Source organism: Odocoileus virginianus, chromosome 22, assembly GCF_023699985.2.
Source record: "Odocoileus virginianus isolate 20LAN1187 ecotype Illinois chromosome 22, Ovbor_1.2, whole genome shotgun sequence".
NCBI lineage: Eukaryota > Metazoa > Chordata > Mammalia > Artiodactyla > Cervidae > Odocoileus > Odocoileus virginianus.
In genome coordinates, this window is record NC_069695.1 from 2,703,663 (window position 1) to 2,728,524 (window position 24,862).

Here is a 24,862-nt window from a genome sequence, read left to right on the forward strand (position 1 = left end):
GGTTGGGGAACTAAGATCCCACATGCCTCGGGCACCTGAGCCCACACACCACAGCTACTGAGCCCGCATGCCCCAGAGTCTGCACCACAGCTAGAGAGAAGCGTACACTTCACGAGGAAAGACCCTGTGTGCTGAAAACTAAGACTCGAGGCAGCCAAAAATAATAAAATATTTAATTAAAAAATGCAAATATCTTTATTCTAGGAAGAAACAGCTCAAGGCACACTTCCTGCTAAAGGTGGAAGGGTCACCATCACCTTCGATTACAAAGGACAGGAGATTGTATCCACCACTGAAAGCAAGGATTTGAATCCAAAACTAAATATGGATTTAAATCCCAGATCTGCCTCTTACAAGCCATATCATTTTGGGCAAGTTACTTAAGCTCTCTGGGTCACCATTTCCTCACTTACAAAATAGGGGTAAAGATAGTATCTGCTTTATAGGGTTGGCCCAGGGGTTAAATCAACACATGCCAAGAGTTTAGAACACTCTTTAAATAACTGTTACTTTGTGCAGTTTGAACACGTTCCCCAACATGCCAAGCCATGCTCATGCTCAATTGTGTCTGACTCTTCGCTACCCTTTGGAATGTAGCCTGCCAGACTCCTCTGTCCCTGGGATTTTTCAGGCAAGAATATTGGAGTGGGTTGCCAGTCCCTCCTCCACAGGATCTTCCTGACCCAGGGATTGAACCCGTATCTCCTGTGTCTCCTGCATTGGCAGGCGGACGTCGAACTATAATTTTGGAACTGATTAAAAACAGGGCAATTTAGAGGTAAGAAAGGCAGCTTAGTTTGGCAGCATTTCCCCCCTCTACTGTTTCCCTCTTGGAGCAGAAAATGTAATTAACGTGTTTGATCAAGGACTCATCGGGTGGAAATAAAGATGACTGAACCTTGCTACAATTTGGCTAAGAGGGAAAGGCATTTCATCCGAGATTGGAAAGCATTTTGTAAACTTTGTGTTCCCGTGAGCTTAAGTAGGTGTCACAAGTCTTAAAGAGGAGTGCTAGGGCTTCCGGCACCAGGAGGCTCTGTGTCCAAGCATGGAGCCAGGACGGGTTCCTGCAGCATTCTTCCTGAATGAATTCAGCTGCTGTGCTTCGTGGCTGTTCCTCCGACCACTGCCAGAAACATTTCTTAAGTGAGTCTCAAGGGCCTGATGAGAAGCACCCATTTGGTCCCCGGGACGATAAGGCCGTGCTGATAATCTGCTGCCCGACTTCACTTTCCAGTTTTAACTTCGGAGGTGAGTGTCTCAGTGGAGTGGATGGTGACAGGGCCATGCCACTGGATGCTCAACTTTTCTTATGTGTTCGTTCACCCTTTCCTGGGATAGGACTTGGGCGGTTGCTCCCACCACAGTGCTGGCTCTCAGGGCAAATCCACAGCTCTCGGTGACAGACCAGTCCAAGAACCCCTCCCCAGATGGTGGGACAGCCAGAGGAAGGTGCCCTGGAAACTGGGCAAGCGCTGAATGGCTCTGGAAGGGCCCCTCCATTGACACCTTCTGGGAACTTGGAGAAGACCAGTAACACGAGGGAAGTTCATGGGCCAACTGGGGTTCACTCTTCCTTTGTAATCCCAGAATCATGGGGTGAATTTCTGAGAATTGGAAAGATGGAGAATCTGGCTGATGCAGAAATTCCAGCACTAGCGATCACCTGACCAATGTTGATGTCCTCTTTCAAGGTGAACCTCATGGAGATATTACCTGAGGGGCATCCCTGGTGGTTCAGAGGCTAAGACTCTGCCTTGTAAAGCAAGGGGTCCAGGTTCCATGCCTGGTCAGGGAACCAGAACTAAAATTCCACATGCTGCAACTAAAAAAGATCCCACATGCAGTAAAGATCTTTGCCTGCCTCAGTGAAGATTGAAGATCCTGCATGCTGCAACTTAGACCCAGCACAGTCAAATAAATAAATAATATTAAAAAAAAATTTTTTTCAAGTTACTTGACATCAAGTTAGGGCAACTGAAACTGAATCAGGTCTTGTGAGTCCCAGAAGGGTTTTACTGCAGCCCTGAGGGGAGATGCAGGGGGGGACGGGACTAAGAACATAGTTTGGTTGGGAAGGATTTCTGTCCTGACCAGCCCAGCCCTGTTTTCTCCCTGCCAAAGATCTTCCATGAAATTTACCTTCACTTTTTCTTCATCACTTCTGGAAGCCTCTCCTTCCGTCCCCACAACCCTCTACCTTTCACTGTCTTAGAATTCTGTGCTTGCCTTGGACCCCTGCCTCAGACTCCATCACTTCTGACTGCCTGGCTTGCCTGCTCCAAAATGCAGTTCACTTTCTCTGAATCCTGTAAGACTGGACCAATCCCAGCACCTTCAACCTCTCAACTCCTGAGCCATCAGCCCAGGCCTCAGGCTGAGTCCCACACATGTGGGTGGGGAAGCCTGATGCTCTGGGCCCTCCCAGGACCCCTTCCAGACCACACCTGAACCACCCTTGAACCTAGGAATGAAGTTGATATATGAAAGGTGTTTGGATCTAGCATGTTCTGTTGACCTTGGTCTGTATGAGCTCAAAAATACCACAGACTGGGAGGCTTAATCAATAGCAGTTTATTTCTCATGGTTCCAGAGGCTTGAGACCAGGGTGCCAGCAGGGTGGGGTTCTGGTGAGGACCCTCTCCTAGGCTTGCTGATGGCTGCCTTCTTGCTGTCTCCTCACATGGCAGAGAGAGAGAAAGTGGTTGGGGGAGGACAGGCTCTCTGCTATGTCTTCTTGTGAAGGCACTAATCATGTCACGAGGGCCCCACCCTCACCTAAACTTAATCACCTCTCAAAAGCCCTGTTACCAAGCACCATCATATTGGGAGTTAGGGCTTTACCATATAAATTTGAAAGGGACACAATTCAGTCTATAGCACTGCTCCAAATTTGGAAGGTGTCCCAGCTATGCACAGGGTCAGGCCTGGACCAGGCCAGTAGGGGTATATGTGGGACCACCGGTTAAGAATCAGAGATTTGCAGCACTCTGCAAGGTCATGAATGGGTACTTAACAAGGGCTGGCTTCAGAGTCATAGCATCCCAGGTTCAACTGTTAGCCCTACTTCTTGATTGAGCATGTCTGTATCTATAAAGGGTAAAGTGGGAATAATAACAGTATCTACCTTGCAAGGCTGGGGGAAGATGACCTGAGATAATACAGAGAAGGTTTTAGAACAGTGCTTGGTACTTAGGAAGTGCCAGGTAAATGGTCACTTTTTTCAGGGTCTGCTGTGTTTTGTTAAGATACTGTTGGTCACTCTTAGTCATAAGCATGTGAAAGTGGGATTAGGTTACCTTCCCATTTCAGAGAAGATAGGGCCAAACAGATATCGGAATTCTTTTTTTTTTTTAATAATTTTATGTATTTACTTTTGGCCGTGCGGGGCCTTCGTTGCCGCGCCGACTTTTCTGCCGACGGCGAGCGGGGCTGCTGCAGGCCTGCCCTCCCGTTGTGCTGCTCAGGCTTCTCATGCGGCGGATTTTCTCGTTGCAGAGCGCAGGCTCTAGAGCGCAGGCCAGTACTTGTGGTGTGTGAGCTTAGTTGCTCCTTGGCATGTGGGATCTTCCTGGATCAGGGGTTGAACCTGTGTCTCCTGCATTGGCAGGCGGATTCTCTACCACCGAGCCACCAGGGAAGCCCTTGGAATTCTTGAATGAGAATCTTAGTGTGATTCCAGAGCTAGTTTGGAATGACCAGGGCTTATATAAGTGTTAAGAAGCCAGGCCAAAGGCATGGACTCTCCCCAGGTAGGCAGAACAGATGCAAGACTGTATGTGAAGCTTGGGGCCATGAGTTGGTTCAGAGCTTGAACATTAACAGAATTCTGAGCCATCCCTGAGCTCCAGAGTCACTCAGGCCTAGGGTGCTCCCGCAAGACCCTTGTCCTTGCTCTTTCTTCTTCTGGAATGTTCTCTCCCCAGATAACCCCATGGCTAGTTCTCTTACTGCCTTCAGGTTTCTGCTCAAAATCACCTGAGACCTCTGACCCGCCATCTAAAATAGCACCACCTGCCCCCAGCATGTCCTGCCTTCCTTATCTTGCTTCAGTCTTGACGTAGCACATGATGCAATGTATGCACGTATGGGCGGGCACACACACACACACAATTTATCAGCTTTGCATAGATGTAATAGACACACAGTGAGCTCTTCACCTTTGAAGTGCTGAGTCTGGCGCATTTTGACGCACGCACGCAGCCGTGGGACCATCACCACCACCAAGAGAATGGACACGTTTATTCTCCCAAAGGACCTCTGCCTGCCCCGTTGCATCCCTGCTTTCTGGCCCTCTTTGCGCGCCCCCCCCCCATCCTCACACAACAAGCTTTGGCCACTGAAGACTCACTTACCTTTTCTAGAATTTTTATAATTAATTGAGATCGTGGAGCATGTACTCTTTCGGTATCTGGCTTCTTTCACGCCACGTAATTATTTCAAGAATCATCTGTGTCGTTTGGTGTATCAGTGGCTCCCTCCTTTTATGGCTGAGCAATGTTTCTGAATTTCATGGTTCGGATCTCTCGGAATTTGTTATCTCGTGCTTGGACACCTGGGGTTATTTCCAGTCCTGATATATTTTATTTAAATTTTTGTTTGTCAGGGTTTCCCCCCCAACTGGAAGGTAGGTTCCATGGCTGCAGAAACTTGTCTGATCTGTTCCCTGCTGTACCCCCAGCACCCAGGACACTGAGCTCTGTGGGATGAATTACAGAATGCATATGGTGCATTTGTTGTGTCCTTTACCGAATCTTCATCTGAGGGGAGGGGGAAGAGCTGATGGCATGTAGGATGTGCCACCCCCAAATTTGATACCTTGGCATATGAAAGATCTTAAGTTGAAGGAATTTTTAAAAATGGAAGAAGCAGAAAGATCATTCTGACCTTCCCCCATCACTATTCTTCCCGGAAACAGGTCCTATTAGTAAAACTCCCCTGTGAAAGCTGCATTCCCTGTATCCGGAGGAGAGAAGGCCTTCTTATCACCAGAGACAGGGAAACTGGGGCAAGAACTCCGTACAAACAAATCTTGTGAAAGTCGCGTTTATCTTTCTGTGACCGCCTCACCATTTACTGCCCACAGCTCAAACATTTGCTTGTCAGTCCTTCGCACCAATTTATCATTTCTGTGTCTACGTGTAAGAGCTTCCTGTTCTGCTCACTTCTCTGGGTCTTCATTCTTTCGTGAAGGCTCCACACACACACACGAATTCAATCAACTCTGTATGGGTTTCTCCTGTTCCTCTGTCTTTGTCAGTTGGATATTTCCTCCCCACAGAGCCATTCCCCAGACAGCCATCTGCGTTTCGGGGGAGGGATTTGAATCATGGTGGCTTCTTGGTGGTCAGTCTGCGGGCCCTTTAGGAGCTGTGCTGTTCAAGGGGGTGTGAAGATAGGGACTGGTAAGAGGCCTCCTGTGTGAGCCACAGGACCAGGCCACCATGCCAGCGGCTCCGGTCACCCACCAAGACGCGGGACCCTGAGCTTCTGGTCACTCTGTGTCCGCCCCCTTTCTGGCCTGTCATTCCCGGTTCCCTGGGCCGCTTCCCAGCTGTGGGACGCTTCTTCCTTGCCACTCCTGCCTACCCCTTCCCCAGCAAGGGGCTGCTCCCCCAGGCACCATGCCAGCTCCCCACTTTCCTGTCTGCTGCCAACAGCTGGGCCGGCTCACTCCGCAGGTGCCAGGTGATACGGGAGCAAGGGAGATGGGCTGGGGAAGATGACCAAGCAGGAGACGCGGGCACCAAGGCTCCAACAACAGAGCAGCAGGCAAAGAGAAGCAATCACATTGTGAACGGTTCCTTCCCTGACCACAGTCTCCTAGACTGCTTTTGAGAGAGTTCTCTGGTCTGTTTTTGCACTATTTCCTCTTGCCTGGGTTGAGCAACTAGTTTTTTAAAAAAGCAAAACCAACTCAGCCATAAAAAGGAATGAAATTGGGTCAATGATAGTGATGTGGATGAACCTAGAGTCTGTTATACAGAGCGAAGGAAGTCAGAAAGAGAAAAACAAATACCGTGTATTAATGCATGTGCATGGAATCTAGAAAAATGACACTGATGAACCTACCTGCAGGGTAGGAATAGATATGCAGATGCGGGGAACGGACTTGTGGACACAGTTGGGGGAAGGAGAGGGTGGGAGGAATTGGGAGATTAGGAGTGACATGTATACACTCGCTGTTCAGTTGTCAGGTCATATCTGACTCTTTTGCAACCACATGGCCCATAGCCCACCAGGCTCATCTCTCCATGGGATTCTGCAGGCAGGAATACTGGAGTGGGTTGCCATTTCCTTCTCCAGGGGATCTTCCTGACCCAGGGATCGAACCCACATCTCCTGCACTGGCAGGCAGGTTCTTTACCTCTGGGCCACCAGGGAAAGCCGTGGGTAAAATAGCTAGCTGGCAGGAAGCGGCTGTAAGCACGGGGGGCTCAGCCTGGTGCTCTGTGACGGCCTAGAGGGGTGGGAGGGAGGCTCCAGAGAGAGAGGATGTGTTTACACTTACAGCTGATTCATGTTGCTGTACTGCAGAAGCTATCACAACACTGTAAAACAATTATACTCCAATTTAAAAAAATAAATGAAATAAAAGAAAAGGCAAAACCAATTTAGACAGCCACTGAATTCCACAGGGGCAGCTGCTGGGCACTTCCTACAAACTCAGCTCAAATGGAGGTGCCAGTCAAGTGACAGCTGATATTTTTCTGAGGATTTAATAAAGGGACATTCACTCTTCATAGGCACAGTGGAGTCATAGAGCTGGAAGCGATTCCAAGGCCTTGTCACTCAAAGTTGATTTCTCCTGGGAGCTCGTTAGAATGCCAGAGTCCCAGACCGCACCCTGGCCTGGCAAATCAGGTGCTGCCTTTTAACGAGATCCCAGGTGATTTGCGTGCACTACCATGTGAGAAGCCCGTTTTATGGATTATCTGGCCCTTGGCTATACCTTACCCCTAGGGAACTCTTGAAAAATACTGATACTCAGGTGATACTCCCAAGAAACGCTGATTTCACCCGTCAATTGCAATTGGCCCAGTCCAGTTCCTTTATAGACCCAAGACCCAGAATGATTGTGGGACCCATCCAAGTTCCTAACAACTGGTTAGGACCAAAGCTAGGATTACCCAAGAACTGTGTCCTGTCCCTACTGCATCTCATTCTACGAGGCTGTCCTCCAAAACAAAAATCTACTAACACACTTGCTGGAGTATAACTCAAAAAGAAGTGATTGTGAGGACTTCCTTTAAAAATAAGGATTCACAGACATCCCTAGCAGTCCAGTAGTTAACACTTCACCTTCCAGTGCAGGTTCGATTCCTGATCCAGAATCTTAAACCAAAATCGTGGCCAAAAACACAAAACATTGGAGGAAAAAAAAAAAACAGAAGCAGTATTGTAACAAATTCAATAAAGACTTTAAAAAAAAAAAGGATTCATGGAAGGTCTACGATATGCCAGGGATGTTCCAAGATCCGGGGCTTCCCTGGTGGCTCAGATGGGGAAGAATGTGCTTGCATTGCAGGAGACCCAGGTTTGATCCCTGGGTCAGGAAGATCTTGCTTTTCTTTTCTTTGTTTAAATTTTTCTGTTTTTATTTTAGGGAGTCCTAACCACTTCAGAGGCAGGAGGAAAGACAGGGTTTTTTTCCTTTCAAAACGAGGGCCTCTGTAATGTTGTCTGCCCTGACCAAACAGGGCATGCAGGCCAGTGGCATCACTGTAAACTGACTATAATGTTTAATCTCTCTCTGCTAGGATAACAAGGTGACGTCAGTCTCTGCTTCTGTAAAAATCCTGACTTTAGGATTTTCAACGGTCACTACTCCAACTTCTATTTCTGAAGGTTAGAAATTAACTGACAGCAGACAGGCGTGAAATCGCAGTTTCCACTGTCTGTTCAAACGTCCCACCCATCTTTCTCCCTCACTTTTTTTTTCCGAGGAAGCTGGTTGACCCCTTTTGTTTCACTCCTGCTGCAGTGGCGTTAACCCACGGTAGCAGCAGCAAAGGCCGTGATCTCACGGACAGGGTCAAGAGAGAGGGAGTCACACATTAGACAGACCAACAAAACTGGTCCACGGTGGTCCTGGAGAAGGAGGCAGGAAGCCACCAGCTTCTGGATCCATCTGACAGCACTGGGTATGTTGCTGTTGGACCGGACGCTAGGAGGGGGTGGAGGACCGTCTCCAGGTGCACGGCCCCGATAATTGATAGAGCGGAATTGCACATTTTTGTGAGACGGAAAAGCAGGTTTGGAAGGGAAAATCCAGGTTTGTCTTGGAGCATGCTGGGTGTTTAAGTGAAATAACAGTGTTAGTCCTTCAGAATTCTCAGCTAACTGACATCCGTGAAAGAGCGCTGGGTCCTCAGAGCCAGGGTCAAGGGTTGCCTGGTTTTCTGTCCTGCTCTCAAGAGGCCATGTCTTTCATAGATTGATTTGCAATTTAATCTAGAAGTCTTTCTGTTGTCACTGTGTCCTTTGAGATTTCTGGAGACGTTCTGGGACCCTGTGCCAGCTGGGGGCCTGTTGGTGAGGCCGGTGGCGATGGTTTCCAGCTATCCTTGAGTTTTCTTTTGAGAAGAGGGGTCTGTCATCTGTTAACTAAGCCTGTTGGGAGTAAGGCCACGAGATGCTTTCCTTTCTGAAACCAGTGTGCTCATGTCTTGTTCACAGCATATCTGGTTGGTCTGCGTTTGATCCTAGAGGTTCAAAAAGCTGCCACGTGCTCAGCACCTTTGTGCCAAACGAGAGCCAGGAAGCCAACCCCGCCCTGACCCTCTCTGCCATCCACTGACCGACTCCCCGGCCCGCTTCACCAGGTCCTGGAGCAGACGTGCGTTTAGCTCTGTGCCTGCTGGGCCCTGACTGCCCGTCACAGTCACCTGGAAGGCTGAAAAATGCCAGCTGCACAGCCCATCACTCTGAGATGCCGCTTAATTGCTTTTTTGTGTTGGTGGGGCCCTGGCACTGGTAGTATTTTCCACTCTTTCAAACAGACTTTATTTTTTAGAGCAGTGTTAGGTTCACAGCAAAATGGAGCCAAAAGCAGTTTCCATACCTCTCCCTGTCCCCAGTGCACTCTCCATGGTCCACATCCCCCACCAGAGAGAGGCGTTTGTCACAACTGGTGAGACTCTCAGACACGTCATTACCAAAGTCCACAGTTTGTATCAGAGCTCACTTTCTCTCTCTCTCGGCATTGTACATCCCAGGGGTTTGGAAAAATGCCTGATGACGCCTGCCCACCAAAACATCGTGCAGAATGATCTCCCTGCCCTAAGACTCTTCTGGCGCTGGCAGTTTTTATCAAGCACTGCAGAAGATTCTAGGGCAGGGCTGAGAACCACCAATTTAGAGCTTCTTGTGCACCAGGCCCTGCTTTAAGCCCTTTATAGGAATTAACTCCGTCCTCACATCAGCCCCTGGTGCAGATCCAGTGATTGTCCTGAGACACTCGGTAGCTTGTCCACTATCACATGGTGGACAGATGGCATGTGAACCCCGGCAGGCTGGCCGCTGAGTCTGTCCCCTACGCACGACGCGCTGTCCTGACTTTGCAGCCTGCCTCTCCCATCTGCTCAGAATTGCACTTGAATGAAGAGGAACGGCAGACTTGCCCCGGCAGTTCGCTCCTGAGCAGAGTTCCATGCCTTCCAGCCCCCGGCACCCATCCTTCAGGCCCTCGTCCCCACACGGCTGTCTCTTTGCTGACCTCGCCCGTGACCCGCTGGGTCTCGCTCCTATACACCTGCCTGGAGTGCCTGCCCTCCCTCCCTGTCCAGCCAAGTCTAATCCTCCCCACTGGGCTCAGGTTACGCGCTCCTGGCTCTGTTCCCAAAGATCCAAGCCACCCTGACCTCTCCCGTCCGGTCCAGCACAAGCGCTCCCTGCCTCCACGGTGCCTTTGGGAATTCGATGACACCGAAGTTTGCAAATCACGTCCTGCTCCCTGTTTAATACCTGAAAGTCTTATCTCTTGGCCATATTGCCAGCTCCCCCAGGGAAGGAAGCAAGTCTCATACCATCCATGTTTTGTCTCCCTTTTCAAAGCCATGCCATGTGCCGGGCGTATGTGCTTGTAGGTCCAACAGGACTCAGGGGAAGATGGGGTGTTCCTGCTTAGCTGGAGGGCTCAGAAGAGCGGGGCCTCTCCAGCTTCAGCCTGGCACCCTGTGCAACGTGGTGAGCTCTCACAGAACGAGTTCCACTCCTCCCGAAATGAGTGTTCTTATCTGCCTCCTGATGAGCTGGAGCGTGAGGTCCAACCCTCAGTCTGGGATGCAAGGTCATTCATGACCTGGACCCCGCCCACCTCCTTGTCAGTAACTCCTCCTGCTCCTAGCTGGCCTGGGTCAGCCCCACCTTCTGCCCGCATATGTGCGTGTATGTGTGTGTGTACATGCGTTCAGTCTTATCCTACTCTTTGCCACCCCATGGACTGTAACCCACCTGGCTCTCTGTTCATAGGGTTCTCCAGGCAAGAATACTGGGGTAGATTGCCGTTTCTTCCTCCAGGGGATCTTCCCCACCCGGCAACTGAACCCATGTCTCCTGAGTCTCCTGCTTGCAGACAGATTCTTTACTGCTGGAGCCAGCAGGGAAAGCTTTCTTTGGTGTAAATGTTAATCACGTCTCTCCTCACTCTGTAAAGCATCCTGCTTCCTGCTTCAACAGTAGATCACGCGCTTGCCCTAACTTTTGGCCCAGTGCTCCCCCGGGTTCCAAATGAGACATGTGTGTTGCCTTCCCACCTCCTCTCACCTCTGGCCATTCCTCATACCCAGAGTGATCAGCCCCAACCTCAGGCCCCAACCTTTCCTGCCAAAATCCTACCGTGTATTTCTTAGACCTGCTTCAGCATTCAAGTTCCCTGGAAACCTTCCCTCATCATCACCTGTCACCTCCCCACCCCCAGATTTCTAGCATTGGTCTGGTTTTTAATAGCACTTAGCACATCCTGTCCTGTCTTGGGGCTGCTTATATGGACACCTCGTTTTCTTATTGGACGGGGATCTCCTGAGGGAAGACCTCAAACTCTAACACTTTCATCTTCTACAAAGCAGCTAACACAGTGCCTTACACGTGGGAGATGCTTCTTATTGTTTTGTTTGGCTGTGTAACTTAAGACAGTCACGTCTTCTTTGGACCTCAGTTCTAAGATCTGCAAAATAAATCATCTCTGTATCAATTAGGGTCTAACCAGGAAGATGATTGATGCTTCCCTGGTAGCTCAGATGGTAAAGAATCTGCCTGCAATGCGGGAGACCTGGGTTCGATCCCTGGGTCGGGAAGATCTCCTGGAAAAGGGAAAGGCAACCCACTCCAGTGTTCTATCAGTCAGGATCTAACAGAAAGACAAAAACCAAGCCTTCAATGCCAAGTTACACAAGTGACTGAGCCAGACGGGGCAGTGGGGTCCCTGGAGAAAAGCATCAGCAGGAAGCATCATCTCCTACCTGCAGGGACGAAGCTGGGTGGGGTGGGGGCAGGAGGCAGGCTGTTCATTCTGGGTGGGCTGTCCTGTGGGACCTGGAGCTGCAGGAAGGGTGGTGCCTGCTGGAAATGCCACCTGAGGCTGGCTTCTCCCCTCTGCCCACCCGCCCATCTCCTGCCTACGTGTGTGCATGCTCAGTGGTGTCCGACTCTGTGATCCCATGGACTGTAACCCATCAGGCTCCTTTGTTCATGGGGTTTTCCAGGCAAGAATACTGGAGCGGGTTGCCATGTCCTGTTCCAGGGGATCTTCCCGACCCCCACGTCTCCCGTGTCTCCTGCATTGGCGGGTAAACTCTTTACCACTGCACCACCTGGGAAGCCCTGTCTCCTGCCTTCCTTGGGTCAAGTGCAGCACAGAGCCGGTGGTCCTGGGAGCAGGGGAGATGCAGGTTCCAGGGGCCAGCTCTGTAATAGTGAGCACAAGAGGGGACAGGGGCAGATGGTCCCTGGAACAGCACAAACCAAAGGCCCCTTCATCTCTCCAGATGTCTGGTTTGGTACATCTGTTGGATAAGTAACTAGATAAATTGGTGCATGTACAAGGAATCTCTTCATCAATTTTGAAATACATCTAGCTTGTGGAAAATATCAAAAAATTCCGTGTGTTTGTAGTCTTAGAATTCTTCCATCTCCATAATGAACATAGCTTTGGGGCATAGAAAGAAAACCTAAGCCTTACTTATTCCTTTAATTATTCTGAGTAAGTCAGTTTATAAAATGGACAACAGCAGTTAGGCAAGTCATAAAATACAGACACTTAGTGTCAGAAAATGTTATGACCTTCACCCTGTGCTCTGACTGCAGGAAGGACAAGGATGTCATCATGTAAGTATTTACTGAGCCCAGTCTCCCCCCACTGCTGCACAGACAGGCTCATGGAACGGGCGGGGAGACAGCTCATTCCCAGATCTTGTTTTCTTCCACTGGAACATGGGATGAGTAATAGAGTCATATCTGAAATTCAGGGACGGTTCCAAATCTTACCTCTAGCCAATAGTTGCAGCTTCTTCTACCAACTCTGTATTCAGGGCACCTGGCCAGATCTCACAGTTTGAGTTTCAGCATTTTTAACAATGGAGAGAGCGTTTTTAGGGGAGCAGGCAAATGACCTCCAGGAGACAGAAGGAAAGGAGCAGTCACAGGAGCTGGGGTCATCTGCTTCTCATTCCACATGGATGGAACTTATTTTATTTGTGCCACTGCAGTCATGATTACAGGCTTCCCTGGCAGCTCAGATGGTAAAGAATCTGCCTGGCAATGCTGGAGACCTGGGTTCGATCCCTGGGTCGGGAAGATCCCCTGGAGGAGGGCATGGCAACCCACTCCAGTACTCTTGCTTAGAGAATCCCGTGGACAGAGGGGCCTGGTGGGCTGCAGTCCGTAGGGCCGCACAGAGTTGGATGCGACTGAAGTGACTAACCAGGAGGGGCAGCAGTCATGAATAAGGGCTTTCCAGGTGGCTGAGTGGTAAAGAGTCCACCTGCAATGCAGGAGACCTAAGAGACCGCGGTTCGATCCCTGGGTGGGAGAGATCCCCTGGAGAGGAAAATGGCAATCCACTCCAGCAATCTTGCCTGGAAAATCCCACGGACAGAGGAGCCTGGTGGGCTACAATTGTGGGATCGCAAAAGAGTTGGGTATGACTTAGCCACTAAACAACAATAATAACAACAATCATGAAAAAATAAATGTATGAAATAGTACATTTGAAAACACGACACCCTTCGGGGATGATGAGAATGATGGTGATGGTAACTAAAGTGGGGGGATTTAAAAGTGCATCCATTTGAACAGGTCTATTGAACCAGCAGCTAAAGAAAAAAATGACTGCATGTCTTTTATTGCACTTGATACATTCTGTTCCCCAACTCCTTGTCTTCATATTCTTATTTTATAGCATCACTAATCCCATGGATCCTTGCCCTGGGTTCTTAGTTCTTACTCACATTGACAACACTTGTTCATAGGACACAAAACCAACCCAAGTGGGTGGAATCCCAAGGAACTTCTAGAATTAGCGCTACCCCCAGCCTCCTGCCTCCCCTCACCTGCCCCTCCCCAGCATCAACGGAAAACAACCTCCTCCTTCCCAATTCAACATATCAGTTCGCCTGTTGTTTGCCATCAGGCAGCCGTGATGTTAAACTATTGGCTCTGAATTTTTTGGACAAAAATGCTCTCAGGGAAAATATTGTTCATGTTGATTGAGCTCTGTCATGTAAAGACAGTCTTGTGGGCGAGGTTGTCCAGGTCAGCACCAGATGGATCATAATACTGATTCTCTGGGGAGGAGGCTTCGGAGTTGTTCCCACCCTATTATGTCTCCTTTGTGGTTACTAGCTGCAGATTTTCACTGACTGTGGGCTCTTGGTTCTTGAGACTACCATGCAACTGGGGATAGGGGAGAAGGCTAGGGCGAGTTAAATGGCAAAAAACTCACTCCTCTTGCTAGGAGTCAGCCATTTTTCTTGAACAAATGCTACTCACATTGCCCTTGGCTGGTGTTGAGAGTTCTGAAAAGTTGATTCAGACAAAGGCTGCTGGTGTTCTTGCTGTAAAGGAGGGAACTCCAGGGGTCCTTTATTTCAGTTTTTGCTGATGCTTTTCATCTTCTACTTCTATGCCATTTAGCACAGAATTGACTCTCATCATTTCAGGTGAATATTCATATCATTTCCTTAATTTAGAAGTTTGGATAACTTGTATCTCTTTATAAGCTTGATAGTTTCCCAATACCTCAAAGCTGTTTTGATAAGGGTAAGAGTAATATTAATGGATGTAATTCTTAAAAATATTGTATATTGAACCATATTAATATTAGGAAGATCTCATGAACCAAGTTTTTCCAAATGACCAATATATGATACAAAATCACCTGTGGGTTAAAGATCCATGTAAGATGCAGTGCAGACCAATGGATTCTGTGTACCATGTATGAAAAATTCATTGATCATGTTTTGTATTCCACATTGCAACTAATCTTTGTGTAGTATCAAAGAGGTTATCTAAAATCATATAAAAAGACCATTAAAATATTGGTTCCTTTTCCAACAACGTATCTGTGTGAGGCCAGATTTTCTTCATGTACTTCAACCCAAACACTGTAGTGCATCCTATTGAAAACACAAGCAGATACAGAAATCCAGCTGTCTTCTAGTAAGCCACAAGCCACACGAAAAAAATGTAAAGCAGTACCCCTCTTCCAATGTTCAAGAGTCGGACATGACTGAGCAACTTAGCATGCACAATGTTACTTTGTTTTGCAAAAAAAAAAAAAAAAAAAAAAGTTTTTTTTCCTCTCTGGTACTGTTCTGGTATTTTTCATAAAAATATGTCATTTATGCAAACTTGTAATAAGTCATTTTTGTTCTTTTTGAAGGAATAAACAAATGTTTTCAATTTTCCTATAACTTTAATATGGTCAACATTGGTGGATTTTACCCTCATAAACAAATGTCTGTTGAGTCCTTAGTTATTTTTGAGAGTTGAAAGGGGTCCTGACGCCAAAACGTTTGAGAACCTCTGGTTTAAACGGAATAGATCAAGCTCAGAAGAAGCCCCCTTTACTTAAGGTCTCATGCATCCCTTTTCCTCTCATATGGAAGCGATTTATTTAGAAAGAACCTAAGAGTAATCAGGCAAGATTTTCACAGCAAGGTGGAGGAAGGCTGCTGCCTCCTTCAGCCAAAAGGAGAGGTACGCAGGTATGCAAGGAGAAAGCACAATTAATTGTTCATGGAATTTCTTCCCAGATGGTTTTGCATTCCTGTCAAATCACTGTGGGGCCCACAGGCAGGCCACTCTACCCGCATTTCGCCAAGGTTCTAAACCCCAGTCCTGTGTTTATGCCATTTCAACGGCTACCACAGAGGTCCCTGTTTTGAGTTCCGTTTGCCCTTCTGGAATGGTCCATGCAACTGGGCACAGAACGGACAGTAAGCACCTCTGAGAAGTTTATCACACCTCCCCCGGAGGTTTTCAGTCATTTTAGGGCTGGACAAGATGTCTCCCCCATCTCCTTGACTGGTTTTTTTTTTTTTTAATTTTGAAAATTTTATTTATTTATTTGGCCACACTGAGCAGCATGTGGGATCTTAGTTCCCCAACCAGGGACTGAACCCGAGCCCCCTGCGCTGGGAGATTCGCGTCTTAACTGCTGGACCCGCGGGGGAAGTCCCTCCTTGACTCCCCGTCAGGTCTTACCATTATGTTGGTTCACACTCTTGTCAGTTTACCCATGAAGATGAAAACTCAGAAAAGAAACCCGTTATTTGCAGATGTGACCTTTCTCTGCACCCTGTCATTTCCCTCCTTTGAATGTGCATTTTCTAACGGGACACTCAGAGCCAGGCATAAGAGTCAGAGACTCTGGTTTCCTCTCTAAGCTCCGCCACTTACCAACTTTGTCACTTTGGGGGAAATGACTCCTTTGAGCCTTGGTTTTGCTGACAGGGAGCAGCCAGCATACTGTTTAATACAGGAGGCATTCAACAAGGCTGGGTTTCCTGCCGGATTTTCTCCACCTCCTCGTTAGGATGCTGAGAGATAATTATCTAGGACATGCCAACCGCAAACCATAACTCTCTCAAATGCACTCATTAGACAGTGAGAAGTTAATTATACTTAATCCAGTTCCTCTTCCTCTTTAATGTACTCAGGATGACTTGTAAAATCTTATATCAGCTAAAACACATGTTCCATAAAATCTGACATTACTAAATCATAACATTCCCTGATCTGTTAATTTCATCATTCAGAAATTAAATGCACGGAATCCATTGATTTTCTCCATATCTTTCTAAAATTTGTTGTGTTTTCCCTTCTTGATTTTTGCGAGTCGCCTCTGTTCTCTCTTTCATTGCTTTCTTACCTGGTCCTTTGTGGCTCTCAGGCACATTTTTTTCTCTTCCTTTCTCTTCTTCCTACATGAATCATAGTACCTTCAGGGTAGCTGATTTGTTCAGCAGATGGATCATGGCCTGGATAGAACAGGAAACCAGAATTACTTGGGATATTCCAGAAGCCCCTGGGGGTTGTTTTATACTCTGTTTAAGCTCTCTTGCGTGCATGCTCAGTAGCTTCAGTCCTGTCTGACTCTTTGCAACCCTATGGACTGAAGCCCGACAGGCTCCTCTGTCCATGGGATTCTCCAGGCAAGAATCCTGGAGTGGGTTGCCATTCCCTTCTCTAGGGTACCTTCCCGACCCAAGGACTGAACCTGAGTCTCTTGGATCTCCTGCACAGCAGGTGGATTCTTTACCATGGAGCCACTGGGGGAAGCCCCATTTGAGCTCTCAGCTGAGGCCAAATCTCCAAGAACTCATCAAAAGCAGCATGAAGGAGACGGCTTGGCCTCGTGAGACTCACACAGAAGCCCCTTTCTCTCCAAGCTCCCCTCAGCTTCAACTGAGCAGACCTCAGCCTAACGAATGACGAGGATGAGGATGTCTTTATGGGTAGGCCAGGGACAATTTGTAGCACAACGTGTTTGGGAACTTGAAAAGTAAATTCTTGGGCCCTCTACCCACAGATTCTTTTTCTCAATATTTATTTATTTACTGTGCTGGGTCTCCGCTGTGGCATGCAGGAGCTTTACTTGTGGCATGTGGAATCTAGTTCCCCAACAAGGGATCAAACCCTTACCCCCTGCATGAGGGAGTGTAGAGTTAAAGCCGTTGTTCCCCCAGGGAAGTCCCTAGCCACAGATCCTGATTCAAGAATTTGAATCTGATGTAAGATTTTACAAGTCATCCTGATAGTTTCTGCATACTTGGTAAGAACCAGAGAAAACCTGGTCTTAGTGCTCTCCCAACCCTTTTTTGTTTTCTTTTTTCTTTTATTTTATTTTTTAAAAATTTTCTGAAATATTCATTTCTGTTCTGGATTAAATTTTTTTCATTCATTTTTATTAGTTGGAGGCTAATTACTTTACAATATTGTAGTGGTTTTTGTGATACATTGACGTGAATTAGCCATGGATTTACATGTGTTCCCCATCCCGATCCCCCCTCCCACCTCCCTCTCCACCCGATCCCTCTGGGTCTTCCCAGTGCACCAGGTCCGAGCACTTGTCTCATGCATCCAACCTGGGGAAAAAAAATTAATTTGTTTGCTTGTGCCAGATCTTGTGGCACAGATGTTGTGGCACATGGAATCTTTGATCTTTGTTGCTGCATATGAGACCTAATTCCCTGACCAGGGGTTGAACGCAGGCCCCCTATATTGAGACCGCAAAGTCTTAGCCACTTGACCACCAGGGAAGCCTTCCCCTCCCCCTTTTAAACTGAATTATATTTGACACTGAACACCATGTAAGTTGTAGGTGTACAATGTATTGATCTGACACCTTTATATTACAATATGACTGCCATAGCAGTGTCAGCTAACACTCTTATCACATCAAGCAATTATCATTTTATCACTTTTGCTTCCTTATGGAGTATATATGGCATAAAGTTTCTGCTTCACAAAGTCCTTTCACTCTGATTTTGTCGTTTGAACCTCAGAATAATCTTGTGAAATAGTCAGGAGCATCTAGTGACTCCCCCAGAAAATTGCCCTAAATTTCAGTCTCCCTGTGCTATTGGCCACGGCAAATCCAGAGATTGGCTGTGTGTCAGGCCTGGCCAACCTCAGCCACCTCGAGTGTCTTCTATTGAGAATCAAGTTGCCAACAAAACAAAGTATTAATGCAGTTGAAATTAATCTGTGCTTTCTGAAGATGAGGCCTATGTGAGTGGGTATCCAATAGATGAAGGCTTATGAGCACATATGAGGTCAGGAGACAAAGAGGGCCCTCCAGTAAGGAAGAGAAAGGATAAGAAAGACTGTCTCCCGTGGCTGTAAACATCTAACACTGACCCTTCTGGGGGAGACACTTGTGCATCTTTTACATGCATGAGTCACTAATGATCTGAACATCACCTCTGAGTCTGAGCCAGACCCTCAGCTCCTGCTTTCTGAAGATGGATAGTACATAATACACCAGCAGTGTTACAATGAGGTCAAATGAGATAAATAAAAGCGCAAATTCCGAAGCAAATGCAGGGACTCCTCTGGTATTCCTGTGGCTAAGCCTCGGTGCTCCCAGGGCAGGGGCCCGGGTGTGAGCCTCGTGGGGGAACTAGATCCCATGTGTACACGCGTGCAGGTGTGCATGCTGGGTCACTTAGTCATGTCCAGCTCTTTGCGACCCTATGGACTGCAGCCCGCCATCCCACAAGCTGCAAGTAAAGATCCCGCGTGTTGCAGCAAAGATCAGAGATCATATGTGCCATAACTAAGACCTGGAGCTGCTAGGTATCAATAAACAAACAAAAATTAATATTAAAAAATAGAGCAAGTACAACATGTGTTTACTGAGACCGCAGAGCCTGGAGAAGTGTTCTCAGGGGAAAGGTCAGTAAAGCAAGTCAGGCTCTAGGCGCCATGTGGCTCCAGTCAGGAAAAGGAGGGGTCCCCAGCACCGTCCTTTCTGGAGCAGGGAGAGCAGGCTTGGTGTGATCCAGGATTCAGTTTCTTCCCTGCTGAGCCGGAGCCAAACACCTGGCGGGTATTGGTCAGGATGGCATGTGGACACTGGTTTCCAGCCAGAGGGGCTCATGGCTGTGGTTTAGACTTTATAGTCATTTTGAATTAAAGGGGAAAGGGCCCTGTTCTTCATGCACATAGTCCTAGTATGGTATTATCTTTACAGCCTCCTTGCAAAAATCATGTTTTCTTAGCACGGTCTTTAAAAGAATTACTGCTTATAGCAGTCCACTACAAGATTTAGAGCGCTTTAGCTTTTTGTGTACTATGCCTTCCTTCAGAAAGTAATACTGTTTCAAGTTCCTATAACATAACATGACTTAAAATAAAAGACAGAAGAAGAAACTAGAAACTGTTTCCCCATTCATCTGAGTTATTCTCAGCATTTTCGATTTGGGGTAAGACTGCGGAAAGCCTTAAGGGAAAATGCTGAGCATCTCAGCCTGTTGCCTCTGACCACAAACCCCTTCCCAGGGGGACCCCAGAGCTTGAGTGTGCAGGAAAACCACGGTCATTATCTGTGTGTGCCATGATGCAAGGCACGTCGGCATGCAAACTTACGTGTCTCCTCTCTTCATCCTAGCTGTACCCAGAATGACACTGCTGTTTATCAAGTCTCTGCTCAGAACTGTTTTGGGATGATCTGCTGCTCTGCTTCTGTTGAAGTGCAGAGCCCATCAGGGGACCGACCGCTCTCTCCCAACCCGAAAGATGACGGGCACACAGGTTGGAAACACGACACGGAGACGTGTGAGCAGGAGAGCCCAAACCGCACTGATGAGAAAGAGCACCCTTATAAGGAAGGAGAAGGTGTCGCCTCAGGTCCTCCCACGTCAGCTGATGCCCCCTCCTCCAAATCTGACGGTGCTTGTTCACTGCAGGTGTCAGCCGACCGTGACCCCGGTGTGTCCGGCTCTGAAAATCCCTTGGAAGTTAAAGACACAAGGCAGACCGAAGAGGCTGGTGATGCTGCTAACACAGAGGGCGTTGCGGGCGGGTTGCGTTTTCCTAATTCAAGTGATGCTCCTGGTAAACAAGATGTGTGTGGCCACAGGACCGTGCATTCCAAAGTACCAAGGTTAATAGATGGTGCCTTAGACCCCGAGGGCCCTAACGAGGAAGCCTTGAACTCTGGTCACCAACATGCCAGAGTCCAGAAGTACCTCAGCCTCAGCCTGCCCCTGACACAGGCAGGCTCCTCCGCGCCTACAGCTGCCAGGCCCGCCAGCCCCCCGGCTTCCAGCACAGGCTCCGACAGTGACTATGAACTTTGCCCAGAGATAACCCTAACCTGCGCCGAGGAGTTTTCAGATGATGACCTGGAGTATCTGGAATGTTCCGACGTTATGACAGATTACTCTAATGCGATCTGGCAAAGGAACCTGCAGCATACAGGGTGTGTTTTTTTATTAGAAAGCGATGACGAGGAGATGGAATTCAGTGAGTGCAGCCTGGGTGGGTGTGAGGGTTTCTTCAGTGAATTGGGTCCTAGGCCCCCGGTGTCGGATGACACGGGGCCCATGGACGCCACCGCTGGCCTCTGTGGTCATCACTCACCACCCCAAGAAGTTGGGGGAAGGAGCAGCCGGGCCTCCACGCGCAGAGCCTCATCCTTGCAAGCGGGGATGCCCCTGCCCCCGGGACCTCAGCAGGATGGACGGGCTACAATGACAGACCCAGGCAGGTATAAACCACCCGCTGCCTCAGAGGTTGCTGAAGACAGTTATCCAGGAATTCAAGGAGAAACCAGAGACAGCCACCAGGCCAGAAAGGAATTCCCCAGTGACAACCTGCTAAACGTGGATAAAGCAGTGACTGAGACAGAGGGGACGCGCCTGTCTGGCGAGTCAGGACAACCAGGGATGAGCCGCTGCTTGGAGACCACGACCGGGAAAAGAGTCAGGGGAGAAGACGTATGGAGCCGGAGGGGCCCTGAGAAACCTGCCAGGACGTGGCGACCGGGAATTAAGGGAAAAGCCAAGAGGTTGACTTCCAGCCTGGAAGAAAGGACGGCGGAAGCCTCCCTGAATCGCCTCTGTCCCAAGGGACCTGTTAAGCACCCACTAACCCCAAGTGACAAAAGAGACAGCTCCCATGCCAGAGCAGAGGGGACTGATCTGAAGCCCCAGTTTCCTGCAGGAGGCCGTGCGGTTCCAACCCAAGCAGAGCCAGAAGCGAAAACCCTGCAGACTCCACCCGGCTCGCTCTCCAAGAAAGAGAACTTGCACTTCCAGGGAGAAGGGCTGTGGGTTACAGACGTATTTGAAACAAGCGAGGTTTCAGGCTGGAGTGGTCATCCTCAGGTAAGACTCCTCTTTTACAAATTTATAAGCTGTGTGTGTGTGTGCATGTGGGTATTTCCCTTCCCTTCACATTCACAATTGCTGTACCACAATCTACATCAAAATAATTCTCCCAGTACCACAAGGGGACTTGTGAATGACAGGGGCTGCTGCTGGGAAGGAAATCTGGTTTTGAAAAAAGGCCCAGATAAACCCTAAGCCATCCTAATTATAGCAAAAGACAGATAGAAGTAAGAGGCACTAATGGGATTCTGGACAGCTGGAAAAAGAAATCTGATATTTTGTCTACTGCATGGGTTTTATCAGGCAATGTCACTATTCAGAAAGTTTTCAAGCAAATGTTTTGGGTGTAGTCTTTAAAAGAAACCAAAACATTCTTTTTAGTGATTTTCCGGGGCACTTTTGAAACTTGGTAAGTGCTTTTATCTGAATTCATAGAATGAATGAGAGATTTTGGTGTGTCTAGAAGATTTGCAGAATTTGCTTAATGATGGTAGAGAAAGTAGACAAAGTTGACTTTGCTGTGCTCAAAAATCTAAGTAGATTTTTGAATGAACGTCTGTTTCATTTTTCTTAGACCACATAGTGTAAAAGAGGCAAAGAAAACACTGCAGGAAGTAAAAAAAAAAAGTTTTACCCTGTTACTCATTTGGGGGTATATTTGAAAGAAATGGAAAAATTTATATACAAAGAATGTTATGTGATATATGAATTTATTATATTTTTAAGTTTAAAGGGTTTTAAGTGGGCTTTGAACTGATGCTGAACTATGGCCAAGATTTGATTTCTGTAAATAAAAACCTAAGAAAAGCTATTTATCAATTATTTTTACTCAGCCTCTGTTTCCCTTCTCCCAACTCTGTAGCAGGAACTTAATATTGTTTTTATAGAAGACTAGATAATACTCCAGAGAAAACTAAGCATTCCCAAGTGCATTCAGTTATTGAATTCACTTTGGGAAAAAGTAAAAATTTAATGCATTGATGATTTCTAAAGGCCCAGTCATAATATAGCCAATTTGAAAAAATCTCCAGACGTGAGGTAGTTTTCTTCCTGAGCAGATTTTTCTGTTCCCCTGGCCTATTCAGTCATGTGACAGCCACATTTACTCTGCCCTTCTGCAGGCGTGCCAGCTTTACCCTATGCGGTTGTTTAACACACCAGTGGCCACAGACTCATGCCCAGGATAAATTTAAGGAGGTGCTTTGGCCAAATAGTAGTACAAAATTAAGTTGCAGTGTTAATTTTTCCATGTCAATAGACACAGCATTTCCTTTTCTGCTCGTAAACTACTCTGCCTTGCTCAGCTAAGTGCCTTTTCACAGTTGTTCCGCATCCACATTGAGCATTTCATTGGGCAAATTATTTTAATTATTAAGTGTTGTGTGTGGAGGGGGAGATGTTGCCAAGTGGCCCCCAAAAAGTAAGTGGAGGGGAAGGTGCTACTGACAAGGTTAGTTTTAGACCCATTGCTATGGAAGGCAATTCCTAGCTCCCTCAACTGCCCAGAGTTGAGAGGCATTGAAGGAAGGAGCCCCTCTCTCATCCTCGGCTTGTGCCCTAAGCTGAATTCTGAGATGGAGAACTCTGGGGACCAGCAAGCTCTCTTGTTTCCTGGCAATGCAGTGAAATAAAATGGGCCACTTCTGGGACCCTGTTGTCTCTATTGAACTTCTTAGGTCACTCTTGCTTACGCACTCACACATTCATGGATGCACACCCATCTTGCAAACTCTCAACTCAAGGGCCCATCTGTATTTCCAGGCATGACCAAGGCAATGATCTGAGAACCACGAACATGACGTTTCAGATTGCTTGCACTCTGCAGGTGGAGGGACCACTTCTCACTTTGCTGTTCTCCATAGCAGAGCCAGTCTCTCACTCAAGGGTCAACATGAGTAGAAGCTGTATATTCAAAAACAGTTCTGTGCTGCAGAAAAATTTTGACTAAAGCAGGAAAATTATGCCACAGGGATAGTGGCATAGTGAGCACAGATTTCTTCTACCATGCAAAAAGTCACTCCCTAATTGTAGATGTCTATGTTTCTTACACATGTACACAATATAGCCAGATTTATATCAAGTGGCTAAATATTGCAAACATGATACAAAGGCATTAGAGGTTTGCTGAAAACTAAATCAAACTTTATATAATGTTGCTAAAAAAAAAAGCCCAAGTTATGGGGGTGAATCCTCGCATAACTAAGTCAAAAGACATTTAAAATATTTATTCTCAGACATCTGAGGCTCGTGAGAACTTAAAATTTGAAATGGCTAAAACTTCTTGTTTGGGGGTAATATTAGTAAATTTGCCCACTCTTGACTCTTGCCTGATTCACTTACCTTTAAGGTGCCCGGTAGTAGAAACAGTAACCAGCATCTTACCTTCTAGGATGTTCTCTTCATCTGTGTATTGCTTTTAGCTTCTGAGAAAAATTCCATATCTCTAATTCTATGTTACAGCAACAAGGCTGACATGTAAACTAAACCATCTCCAGGAGTCCTTATTTCCTGTCTTCCTTTCCCACTCTTACAAAGCAAGGCCATCTTGTTCTGATCTGTCTTGCAGTAGTACTTGCCCAGGCTAAGATTGGAAAGCCCCCAGTGTCTACATTTATGGAAGATTCCTAAATTAATCCCAGTTTGGGAGTGGAAAACAGAGAGGGTACCCCAGGCTAACTTGAATCATCTTCAAGGATTGCACTGCCAATCTTTCACCTTGGTTCTGATCTTGCTTTCTTGATCCAACTCAGAGGCGAGGCCTGCCAGCCTGCCCATCTTAAGTTTCCCTGCCGCCACACTGGGGTAAGATCATCCTTGCTCTTAAACCAGAAGTGCTGTGTCTGTCCTTCTTCAGAGTTGCCCAGCCTCACCCCAGAGAGATTTGTATTTCTCTAAAGAGACAGGATCTTAACTATACAGTATGGAAATGTATTCTTAGGTTCTGACAATTAAGAATCTTCCTGACCAGGATATAGCACTAAGTTAAGAAGGTGAGCTCCGTGATGGTAGGCAAGCTGGTCACTGTTTTGTTCAATGATATGTCCCAAGTCCTTGGGATAGTACTAGTCATATAATATGCACTCAATAACTGAGTGAGTAAGTAGCCATATGGTACTAGGTTGCTAGATTGAGTCCTCTATCTTTTTTTTCTTAATGAGTCTGGCTAGAAGTTTATCACTTTTGTTTATTCTTCTCAAAGAACCAGCTTTTAATTTCACTGATCTTTGCTCTTGCCATCTTCTTCTCTGTTTCATGTATTTCGGCTCTGATCTCGGTGATTTCTTTCCTTCTACTAACTTTATGGGGTTTTTTTTTGGTCTTCTTCCTCTAGTTGCTTTAGGTTTAAGTTTAGGTTGTTTATTTGAGATTTTTGTTTCCTGAGGTAAGATTGCATTGCTGTAAACTTTCCTCTTAGAATTGCTTTTGCCGTGAATTCCAGGTATTGTCAGGTATGATTCTAATAATCGCTGATCTCAACTACTTTGTGGTCTTCCTCGTCCTAAGTACATTCCTTGATTCCCTTC

At 47.2% G+C, this 24,862-nt stretch overlaps 1 protein-coding gene across 2 annotated transcripts in view; it reads left to right on the top strand.

The window, feature by feature from the left end:
* The window catches only part of ALPK2 (alpha kinase 2), a 132,912-nt gene that overhangs the window by 26,874 nt on the left and 81,176 nt on the right, over positions 1–24,862 (top strand). For both annotated transcript variants that reach the window (XM_070452453.1, XM_020912818.2), the window contains exon 4: positions 19,616–21,335. In XM_070452453.1, coding sequence (XP_070308554.1) covers positions 19,616–21,335 — 1,720 coding nt within the window. The remainder of the gene's footprint in view (positions 1–19,615; positions 21,336–24,862) is intronic.